At 37.1% G+C, this 12,506-nt stretch overlaps 1 protein-coding gene across 1 annotated transcript; it reads right to left on the reverse strand.

The window, feature by feature from the left end:
• Positions 1–9,463: 9,463 nt before the first annotated feature.
• Positions 9,464–11,275, reverse strand: LOC132619735 (formin-like protein 20). Its single transcript, XM_060334550.1, has one exon. It carries the CDS (start codon positions 11,273–11,275, stop codon positions 9,464–9,466), a length of 1,812 nt encoding a protein of 603 aa, XP_060190533.1.
• Positions 11,276–12,506: the final 1,231 nt, after the last annotated feature.

The raw sequence follows: 12,506 nt of genomic DNA on the forward strand, positions 1-12,506 counted from the left end.
TGTTCTTCGGCCAACTTTAGCATGTAAAATCTACAATGTCTTGCTAGCATTCTGTTGTTTTCTTTTCTAATCCTTTGTACGGAAAGTTCGCAAGTTTCTAGACCTACTCAAGGCATGGTTATTGAGTACCTTGTTGGGATTGGAGCGTTGAGATTTTTCAAGTCACAAACAAGACGTTCTGATTCGGCAAGCCGATGTAACCATTCTCGGCGTAAACTGCAATAATATTCTTGCTGATCTGAATATTTCACACTGCAGAAATAATCATTACGCTCTATAAGAAGGTGGGGATTTAGCTCGTCTAGTTTGAAATCACTGTTATCACTCGAAAAAATGCTATGATTTGAACTCTCATCATCACTGCTATTTGGTTATTTTGGAAAGAGTAAAGACCAAGCTGCATTTCTACTACTCGACATTGAATACGTTGTAGTCTAATAACAAAAGAAAGGGTTACTTATATAGTTGCAAACCCCCATGTACCCCAAGTTGGGAGGGGGTGGTCTTTATGACCCTACCTACTTACTTTATGTAAAAAAAATATTAATATTCATCAGACATCTCACAATCCGGATCCCACTTGGATCTAAATCTTGTGCTACCACGTACACCATATTCTACCCTAAGGTAACGTATTTGCATCCGATTATTCTCTTCGCGAAAATGGTTAAGAGCAAAATTAAACTCTTGTGGAGTTCCACGAGGCATTGACACAACACGTTTTTTTGGGCGTTTAAGCCTTACTGACGCTAACTTTTACTCTAGTGTTGCAGCCTCCCTAACACGCCAATCCCACTCCTCTCTCATTTTATTATTGTATTCTCGATCGAATCTGTTGTTAGGGTTATTTGAGTATTGAAAATCATCATCTAGTTCTCATATCCTACCCATTGCTTCGAATATGTTTCCTGGGGTAAAACATGTAATAGAATCAAGATGTGTAGAATGACATGATAACTCGTTTTAAAATGAATGCTTCCTGAAATTGTCAATCATGTTATATATAGTACTTCATTATTCGACCGTTTTAATATCACCCTTAATTGTATTGCGCACCATTTTAATGCGCAATATAAGTGTTGATTTGATAACACACCATGCATGACAATTTCAGGAATCTATGACACATAAAGGCTTGATTTGACAATACAATGCTGCATTATTTGACAGTTTTAATATGACTCTCACTTGTATTGCGCACCATTTTAATGCGCAATGTAAGTGTTGATTTGACAACACACCACGCATGACAATTTCAGGAATTCATGACACATAAAGGCTTGATTTGACAATACAATGTTGTGTTATTTGACTGTTTTATGAGGCAACAAGAACATGCACTTGTGGTAAGTGGCAAACGTACCACATGTCGTGTTCTCATGTTGTAAACTACTTCGAGAGAATGGCAAAAACGGTAACAGGTTATGTGTCGGGGGAATACAAGGTCCACAGTTACCTTAAAGTATATTCCGGCCAATTCCACCCTCTTGGTAATGAAGCTTATTGGCCAAACGAGCTGTTTTCGATGGTTGCTAACAAGGATTACATCAAGAAATTGGGCATTAACTCACGGAGTCATAGACCCAATCAAATGGATGTTAGTGAAAGAACTTACTCTCACAAGTGCTCTACATGTAAGCAATATGGTCATGACAAACATTCGTGTGGGCAACAAGACCGTGGTGGTACAAGCACCTCTCGAAGTAATAGAGTCTCTAGAACTTGAATATTGTATTGTTATTGTAATTTAGTATTGTATTGCTTTGAATAGTATTGTAATTTAATGGAATGAATTATTTTTGAATTAGTATAAGCCTCTTGTATTGGATGAATTATTGTTAAATAAAATATTTATATTTGTACATTCAAATATAATATTTAAACATAAAGATAACAAGTTTCCAAATAATACAAAATACACATTACATTAAAAAAAATGTGGATTACACAAAAGACATAGCAAAAACAAAAAAGACAAAAAAGAAAAATAACAACATAATATAAAAAATTAAAGGTAGATGAAAATATTTTTATTTGTACATTCGATTTAAAGATGACAAGTTTCCAAACAAACAAAACTTACTTCGGCACTTTACAACCCCTAAAACGACAATCCAAACGTTTAGTTATACTTGATGTAATGAGCCAACATTATTGTACGCAAAAAAAGATATTAAATTCTATATAAAATATTAATATTTCGAGATTTTGAAACATGACTAATCTTTGCCCAAAATATGGAAAAAACGTGATTTTGATAGCTTAAAAAAAAAAAAGGTAGTCTCTTCTATGCGTGAAACCTACTTTTGTAACTTTTTTTTGTGTCTGTGTTATTTTGGTTCCAAATGTTTTTTGTTTTTTTTTTTGTCACTTAAGTCATGGACTCCAATTTGTGAGACTTTTACGAGTGGAATAAAATCTTTTTCTTTGAAACATAATTGCTTTTTTGGGATAATACATAAATATTCCTCGTACTTGTTCGGAATTTTGAATTAAGCACTTCAATTATACTGGGTCCTGTGACCCCCTATGTTTGTTTAAATTGAGAGTAATGCTACATGCTTTAGAATGTAGGTGTTTTATGCGTGTAAAGAGAAGCTTTTATAAAATAAAAAAATAAAAAAAAAACATTGGGAAGCACAATCAAACCACGAGTCCGGAACCTAAATGACCCAATAAAAAAGGAAATGAACCAAAATACCCCAAGAAAATTTTTTATTACCAAACTACCCTTAACGCAGCAATTGAGTTAAAGGAGTTAACCATAACGCCACGGTTAACTCCTTTAACGCAGCAATTTGCTGCGCTAAAGGACCAAGACATTCTTTAACCTAGTAAACTCCAGCGTTAAAGCGGGATATATCCAACCTGATCACTCTTCTTCCCCACTGGTCCCCCATTTGAATACGTTCTTGAAAACGCCATTGAAGGCGAAAAGTCACGGGCCCACGGATTAAAAAAAGTTGTTTTCGCTTCAAATTCCATCCAGAAAGTAAAGATTCTCGATATATACAAATCGAGGAACAAGATTCCAAGGTTGAATTTTGAAAAAAATGACGCACAACTCGATTCAAACAACCCAACAACAACTTTCAATCGAGGTATTTTAGTATGAAATTTTCGATTACATTGTTTGATAAATTATAATCCTAAGCATGAGTATGGTTTATTACTCTCGATTTTAGTAATAATTGTCGTCTTCCAGCGTTTTTTTCTCAATTTCGGAAAAAAAAGTTTTTTTTTTTTTGTTTCTTGTTTCTGCCAGTTTTTTTTTTTTAAAAAAAATCTTGTTATTTAAATTATTTATTAATTGTTTATTAGAAAATTAATCTCTTATTATTTATTAATTATGTGATTTTTAATCTATTTATTTGTTGAATTGGTTATTCTATGTTAATTGTTAATGTGCTAATTAGTTAAGTAATTTTATTTTTTAATTGTTCATTAATCAATTATTAATTGTCAATTTGTTAATTGTTTAATTAGAAAATAAATTAATCTCCTATTATTTGTTAATTATGTCTCGTTAAATAAATTAGGTCGTTATAGCTCTAATTGTTAGGAGAATAATTAGTTAGCAATTGTTAATTAATAATTAGTTAGTTCATATAATTTCCCGATAAAGGATTAGTTATTTAACATAATTTCCCGTCAAATAAATTAGCTATTTAATATAAAATCTTAGTTAAGAAATTAATTACTTCAGTAATTTTTAATTAGATATAATTATTCAAAAAAATATAATACATAATCCGCAAATTTTGAATAAAGAAGGATAAATTAAATTCTAGATAACGAATGATAAACTAAACCCTGAATGATGAACGATAAACTAAATTCTAAATATTGAACGATAAACTAAATCCTTAGTATAGAATTGAAGATCATTAATATAATTTCCCTATAAAGGATTAGTTAGTAAATATAATTATTTTATAAATATAGTTAGTTAATATATTTTTCGATAAAAGATTAGTCAGTTAACATAATTTCCCTTTAATTACAAGAATAATGAATAATTTAGTCTGTACAGATACGACACCTCCATGGATCCCAACGTTCACCCGGGGCCCGACGATAAATCAGTACGTACTCTATAAGATTATCATAAGTCCGAGCTTATTATGGGGTGATATTATACAGATGGGGAGATTGCTCCATCCCCGTAGGCTAGATATGGTGTGGACTCTTTTACGCGAGCGCCCCCCACCCCCCACCTTCCGCGTCTTAGAGATATTGTATCAGGGTGGTATTTATCATTGTGTCTCTGTTGGTCGAGTACAGCATGATCGGGCTCTTGTGACGGCCATGGTTGAGCCGTGAAGGCTGAAGACACACACATTTCATCTCCGCACTGGTGAGGCCAATGTCACGCTCCAGGATGTTGAGGTCATGTTTGGATTGTGGGTAGATTGAGACCCATTATACAGTCAGGTTGAGCCTGCTCCTGGTAGGACATAGATGACGGAGTTGACTAGGCTCACTGAGTTCATGCCTGTGGACCCTAATGTTATCTCGGAACAGAGTCGAGTGAGGATTAGTGCCCTTTGTGATTATTTGCGTGACTTTGATCCTATTCACGACGACACTGATCAGGTGGTTATTAATCGTCATGTCCGTCTGTACTTGCTCATTATATTCGGGGGCATCATGTTCTAACACATCGGGTGTCTTTGTCAGCTTATGGTATTTGATCTTCTTGGACGATCTGGACCACTTGGGAGAGTACAGCTGGGGCAGTGCTGTCTTTGGCGTACCTCTATTGATGTTTATGCCGAGCGTCCATTGGCCATAGCAGTGATGTGTATGGATTTTTTTGCTTTACTCCATGTAATATATTTAAGTGTGTGTTCCTTTATTCAAAATATAACTGTTGAAACGACGACTAAAAAAACATAATTTTTTAATATCGCTTTCAGTCATGGATGTAGGATAGGATGTTATGCCTTTTCAGCCCGTACCTAGGCATGAACTCCCGGATGAGATGCCCTACGCAAGGAGGTGGACGACAGGAATTGATCAGGATATGGATATTCACCACAATATTCTTCTATTCCGGGACCAGCTTGATCGCATGACGGACGATGTGGTAGAATTGTTTAATTTTACATTATTAATTTAATGGTTTTATTTTCTACATGCATATCACCAATTTGTAGCTATATCTTATACAGCTATTTTTATGAACACCGTACGCTGGATTTTTAGATCGATTGACGGCCGTTTGCATGGCTAGTCAGGTCGTGTGGATTTCACTGTGTCCATTGATACACCTGAACATCGTTGAGGATCACATGCCCGACCTCATCTTACGAGAGTTTGGGCATCGGCAGAATATACCTCCCCCCCCCCCCCCCCCTTTCCGGCGTCAGTCGTTGGGAGCACATGTTGGGTAGTGTAGCGGAGGTCGGTCATGCGACTCCTATCGAGGTTTACATGAAGTGGTACCACCAGATCACACGCCTCTTGATTGGCAACCCCCCTTTACATCCCTCGGATGATATAGGATACGCAGCACTCGCGGGGTAGTATGAGGCTTTGGTAAGTTTATCGCACTTGGATTGATTTAATAGTTTTAATTATTACTTTAAAATATTAACTAATTATTATTGTTGAAAATAAAGGCAGATGGTGGTCGTACAACGACTGTATCTATTGGGGTTAGACCATATATCTAACCCCGAAAATGCAGGCTTTGCTGGGAAGGTTGTACGAATAGCCGAGGACGGTATCCGGCAAGCAGGAGATGCTATGTGTATGCATGATCCTGTTCCACAGGGTTAGTATCAGGCGGCGCGATTAGCCGGACAGGGAGTATAGCCAGGCAGAGGAGGTGGCGATAGAGGACGTGGTGGCAGAAGGGGTGGTGATAGAGGACGTGGTGGGAGAGGGGGTGGTGATAGAGGACGTGGTGGCGGAGGACACCATCTGCCCAATGAGGAAACTCCCGTTCAAGCCTAACTGCAGCTCAGCTCCCCGTCGACTTCATCCCTACCGTCGACAATTGTGTTTACTCCGGCGCGACTATTTACAGATATACCCGAGTCTTCATCTCAGCAGAGTCAGAATAGGTACCTTGGGATACGTGATGACATGGATTGGGCTGATCTTCACGCATTATTACGTGAGGAGCGCCCATTGAAAAATGTAGACGATCCCAGCTTTATTGATTTCTCGAAGTTTCTTATCTCAGTTAGTAGTTAAAACATTAAAGTACTTATTTGGCAGAATAGTCTGGGAGGCCCCTGTACTTAATACTTTTTGACATCCCGGTATTTGTACTTACATGTTTGCCAACTGAACCCCTCTACCCATCAAAACTGAGCATTTTAAACACCTCTCATCCTATGTGGCATTTGACTCAGCTATGCGTGTGATACACTCACTTTAGGAGAGTGAGGCCTTGTAAAAAGGCATTAACAGTCAATTTTTGCCTTCTAAAAGCCACCTTCTTCTCCAAACATTAAACCACCATTCCTGAACCAATTTTGAGCTCTATCCCATAATTTTATCTCCAAATTTCTTCCCCATTTTTTTTTTCTTTTTTGCATCTATTCTTCTTGTCCAGTGCTGAATTTCACTCGTACAACGAGCGTGATGAAGATTTAAACTAAGAAATAATTAAATTAAATAAAAAAAAAACTAAAATAATTTTTAAAAAAAAATGTCTCTTTCTTTTCTTTCCCCAACTCCCCCGTTTATTTTTCTCTTCTTCCTCAATCAACTTTTTAGGATGATTGAAGAAAAATTCAGTCAACTATTGCTAATTGTCAAAAACGAAAGGAAAAAAAAAAAGAACTGTTCGTTTTTCCTTGCGTTTATTTCATAAAATCAAATATATGTTGCTTGACTAATACTACTGGTTTATTTGCTTCTCAAAATCATAATTGATTTATTTAAAAAAAAAAACGAAGAAGAGCTGTTCGTTCACCCTCATTAAAAAAAGAAAAAAGAAATCCAGCCCTCACCCTTGTTCATCTTCTTCTTGCAATTTTGATAGTGGCAAAATCCTAACCTCTCTGCATAAGCTTCTTTCAAAAATAAACCTATCAATACAGCACAACAACAAAACTCAGTACCCAATCCATAACATTAATTGAAAATCTGAAAAGAGTTAAATCTAAAACCTCCCAAAACACATCAATTTCTAATTTCTTCCACAAAATCAATCACAATCTTATACCAATAATCAAACTTTCCAATTTATATTCTTCCTCTTCCTTCTTCTTCTTCTTCTTCTTCTTCTTCTTCTTCTTCTTCTTCTCCATCCATTATAACCTCCCCGTCCATGACTCAACCTGATCCTAAACCTGCATTCACCTCTAGATTCTCTGAAAATTGCATTCAATGGCTTTGACAAAATGTTGAGCTTTGACGCAATGGAGTAGGCTGATTATTACATGATTTTGGTGGTGGTGGGTGGAAGAGGGAGATGGGATGGTGAAGAGAGAAGAGAAAGGTTTGGGTTTAAAAAAAAAAAGAAAAGGAATAAATTTATTTTTTTCACAAAGCTAATTTTTATAAAAATAAAAGATGATATGGCATTAATTTATCTAGGTGGATCTGATGTGTCCAAGCGAGTGAGTTACACACAAGTCAGAGGGGTTTAAAATGCTCAGTTTTCATGGGTAGAGGGGTTCAATTGGCAAACTTGTAAGTACGAACACCGGTATGTCAAAAAGTGTTAAGTATAGGGGCCTCCCAAACTATTCTACCTATTTTAAATATATATGGTACTTATTATTTTGTAATTTTTCATAATTTAGAATTCGCCGACAGTAGGTCCATTAGAGCCACCCACTTAGGTGTCTTGTCATGAGCCTGCCGAGCCACATATGTCTTCTCTTGAGCCTACTGAGCCAGATATGTCTTCTCATGAGCCTGTCGAGCCACATGTAAGATTTTTAGTAAAACTTAATTTTATTCAATATAAGTTGAATATTACTTTAATTTTTTTAACATTTATTTGGACCTCGAACAGCACATCGCTTCAGCTCCAGTCGTACAGGATCCCTTCACAAGATTGCTTCAAGTCCTACACCAGACCCCTCTCAGGAGCCCGCTCGGGAGCATGCCCAATAGCCCGTCGACACACAGGTTTGATTTTTAACAAAAGTTTATGTATTCAATAGAAATTAAAATTAGTACTAATTTTTTATATGTTTTTTCAGGTTCATCCTTCGGCGCCTGCAAACCCGTTTCCCGATGATGAGGAGGATAATGTTGAGGTTGACCGTACTAATCCCAACAGATGGACTGCGGTCGTAGCAGTCGACCACAAACACGCTATGATTCGGACTCCGAAGAAGGGGAAGGGTAGCGGAAAAAAAGCGGCGGATGATCATGGCTTAGAGGCGGGGGTGGTGGGGATAGACTTAGGCCTCGAGGTATTCTAAAGTCTAATACACGTGGGACCCATTCTAAAGTTGTATAATTTATGTAGATAATATATCTTTTGTGTATATATTTCTTAATGATAAATATTATCTTTAGTGTTTATTATCTTTTATTACCAACTCGTGTGAAATCCTAAATTAATGATAATAAAAAAATCAATATATTCCAAATAAAGTTATGCACTAACTAAAAGGTAACACGCTTAAATCTAAACCCTAAAAGATATAATATGTTTCAAGTTTACTTCGGGCACTTTACAGCCCCTAAAACAACGATCCGAACTATTAGCTACCCTTGATGTATTGAGTCTACAATATAATTCGCCCAAAAAAACATTGGATTCTATTTAAAATATTGACGTTCCGAAGTCTTTAGACATGACTAATTCATTTCATTTTTTATTGGGTCATTTAGGTTTCAGACTCTTCAAACCACACCCTCAAAAACCAATCTTTGAAAATAAGTTTTTTTTTTTTTGTTCCCTTGTGATGTCAGGTATCTACATTGGCTCCCGACTAAATACGGATTGCGCATTGCATGGCACATTTTTGAGTGCGACGCTTCCAACATAATTTTTTTCATTCCTAGAGGCCCAAACCCAACCATCCCGTCAAAATCCATGCCGGTAAAATAATTTTGTTTTTCAAGAAACATTTCGTAAAGCTTAAAATCAACTTGAAAAAAACATTTTGCAAGTTTTGAATGAAAAATCCATGGATTATCACCATTAATTTATTCAGACAGAATACCCGACAACAATAGACTCGGTATAATTTTGAAGGTGGGACTAGAAAAGGATGAGTGTATGCAAATCTTATCCTACCTCGTAAACATAGAGAAGAGTACCCACAATGACGCATTCTGTCCCAATCCAAAAAACAGTTTCGCATCCTTTTACTATGTTTACAAGGCTCCTAGTGAAAACAAAAAACAATCAGAGCCAACTCCAAATTCATATTTACCTCTATAAGATCTCTCTATACTCTGATAATATGTAGTACTACTATTTTTAATTACTCTGTATAAATATGCATATATGTAACCATTAGCATATTGGGCCTGGGCTTCAGCCCAATATACTTTTTTCACGGAATGAATTCATTTTCTCTAATCTCCATTCATCTCTTAGCCTAGCAATGAACGTTGCCGCCTTCACATTCACATCTGGGCTTGGACAAGTAACCGACGGCCCAGTTAAATCTTCACCGTCTATTGCCTCCGATCTGACGGAGGACACGTCATCATCAATGTCAATGTCTTCAATTTCCGTCATTTTAAACGGCGGTGGAGGAGGTGGAGGTGGCATTGGTATTAACGGCGATTGCGATCCGCTGTTTAAACTATTATCGTCGTAGTAAATGCCGACTTGTTTCGTTGGCAATGGAGGTTTGCTAGCACTGTATGAATAACTTCCACGTGGCTGAGAATGTGTGCAACTTTTTCTCCGCCTTGATGATGACACGTGTACTGCTTGTGTCGGAGGTGGAGGTGGAGGTGGAGGTGGTGGTGACACGTGTGATTTGAATCGCCTGCTTTTTGCTCCGTGTTTGAATAAATTATTGAGAATGGAAGAAGGTGGAGGTGGTGGTGGAGGAGGAGGAGGTGGAGGAGTTGATGATGACACGTGTCCATGCTGGAACCGTTTGCTTTTGAACAAATTATTGAAAATTGAATTTGGAGGCGGCGGTGGAGGGGGAGGAGGGGGAATAGTATGAGGTGATGGTACATTGTAAGGATCAGAATGTACGCGTTTACTTTTCCTGTTTTTCTTAAACAGGTTTTGGAAAACCTTAGATGGCGGTAGCGGTGGTGGAGGTGGCGGTGTTGGTGGTGGCAAGACTTGTTCTACAGATGGTGGTGGAGAATAGGACACACTCTCAAAAATGTCTCGCTTTTTCGTTCTGGTTTTTCTCTTGCTCTGATTGTACAATGAGGCAATAGCTGTTGCTAATTCTTTAGTACCACTCTTTTTTCGCTGAAGTTTTTGAGGCTTTTCCACTACTGGATGTGATCGCTCCGTTGGCAGCAACGGAGGCGGTGGAGGTGGCGGTGGTGGAGCCTCTTGTTTCTTTTTGACCTCAGCTCCAGCTTCAGTTTCGTTACTGTGCATTTCAACCTTGTCTAATTTACGCGGAACACTGTGAAACGATCTTCTCCGTTTCAAATTCGCCTGACGTGGCTTTGATGATGTAATTGGAGGTTTATCCGGCGCAGCCGAAGAACGAATTTCAAATGTATCCACAGGAATAACCTTAACATCAGGTTCTTCCCTCTGCCTCTCAAACCGCGGTGTACGGTGAGTACTATCATACTCCGCTGCTGTACGGTACAAATTCACACCAAAATCATCGTAAAACCGGGACTGGTTCTCACCTGTTTCCCATTGCGGGACTTGTCTCAGATCAGGATACGAGCTACTGCTTCTTCTTAACCGGCTGACACCAGTTTCAGGTATAGGAGCAAAATTATATGATTTCTCATCTCTAGGCTCAAACCATCGATCAGTAGAAACAGGCTGCCGCGTATCATCATCAGCTGACAATCCATCATTGACAATTCTAGTATTTCTTTCAACAGGTGAAGTAGTATCATCATTATTCTTGCGTGCAAAAACGCCGCAAAGAATAGCAAACACTACAAGCAAGATATTAAACGAGTCCCATCCCTTTTTAACAGAATTAGGTCGAAGAATTTGCGTTGTATGTGAAAGGAAAGGTGGAACCAAAAAGAACAAGATGAGGAGAGCGAGAATGGGTAGGAGTAGGATGAGAACGACGGGGTTGATGATCGGAGGAGATGGTGGCTGGCGGCGGTGTTGACGGAGGAGTGTGGTGGTTGGTTGGGACCATATAGGTGGAGAGTCTCCATCTTGTTCCATGGAGAGCTAAAGGGTTATGTTTTCTTTTTTCTCTTCTTTTTTTGGCTTTAAGGTGGATAGAAGAGAAAGCTTTTAAAGCTTTTTGGGAGGGAGAAGGTGGCCTTCAATAATGATGATTGATGATAGAATTTATAGAAAATGTTTTGAGCTTAATTAAATATCTTAGCTTGACTGACCACATAATGTAAAAAATAAAGAAAGATTTATAAATGTCGTGGTCTTTAAACTTGTAGGATGTTGAATATACATAATATATATAAAAAAAAGTAAAATATTTAAATTGGAACGAAGAAAATAGCATATGTTAGGTATATTTTTATTTATTCATTTCCCTTAGAAATCTTGGCTGTGTTCTGTGTACGGAAGTGCTTGGAGCCTCCTACTATTATTTTCCTGCAATCATTAGCCTAATTCTATTTTTTCAAATATCCCAATAGCTAAGCTTTGGATAATTTTAATTGGATAATACTACGAAATGAAGAATTTGAGCTGTACTCTCTAGGTCTAGTAGCTCTTAATTTATAAATGGAATACTAACCAGATATTCTTTTTTCTGTTTAACACAAAATCAATGTATTAAATTTCTTTTATGATCAAGAACTGTGAACATGCTATGTTAGTTGAACTTGAAAATGAACACTGATATCATAAATGATGTTGATGACAAAATTATTACAGCAAACCAATACAAGTCTGCAAGTAGTTAAAACAATGTCCATCTGGTTTTTAACTAATGCTCCATTACATTTTGCAGCTCATTAAACAAAATATTTGGTGGAGCATTTAGGTCCCTAACCATTTCATCTCGAAAAGAAAAGAAAGAAAATGGTGATTCCATATTTATGCCATTTGTTGAAAGGTTGTTTGTTTAAATCTTTGGTAGGTAACTTGATAATCTGTTTAAGCATGCAGCATCTACCTAATGTCCCTTGCAATCTACACTAAACTAAATTCCAGGAAAAGAAAGTAAAACTTATTTTTTGCTCAAACACTTTGCATAATGTTTTTCTAATTTCCCAACTCTTTCATAATAAAAGACAGATGGTAAACAGTTGGGAGCCTTAATTCCCGGGAGGAATACGTATATTATTATTACAGAGAAGAAACAGTTTTAAGAATAGTATTTTGGTCGGAGCGTGGGTGTAATGATTGAAGTTTCAACACTTTATAACATGAAAAATACCAGAGGACACCTTTAAATCAAGTACTACTAATTGATCTGCTCGACCTT

This window comes from Lycium barbarum, chromosome 11 (assembly GCF_019175385.1).
Source record: "Lycium barbarum isolate Lr01 chromosome 11, ASM1917538v2, whole genome shotgun sequence".
Taxonomy (NCBI): domain Eukaryota; kingdom Viridiplantae; phylum Streptophyta; class Magnoliopsida; order Solanales; family Solanaceae; genus Lycium; species Lycium barbarum.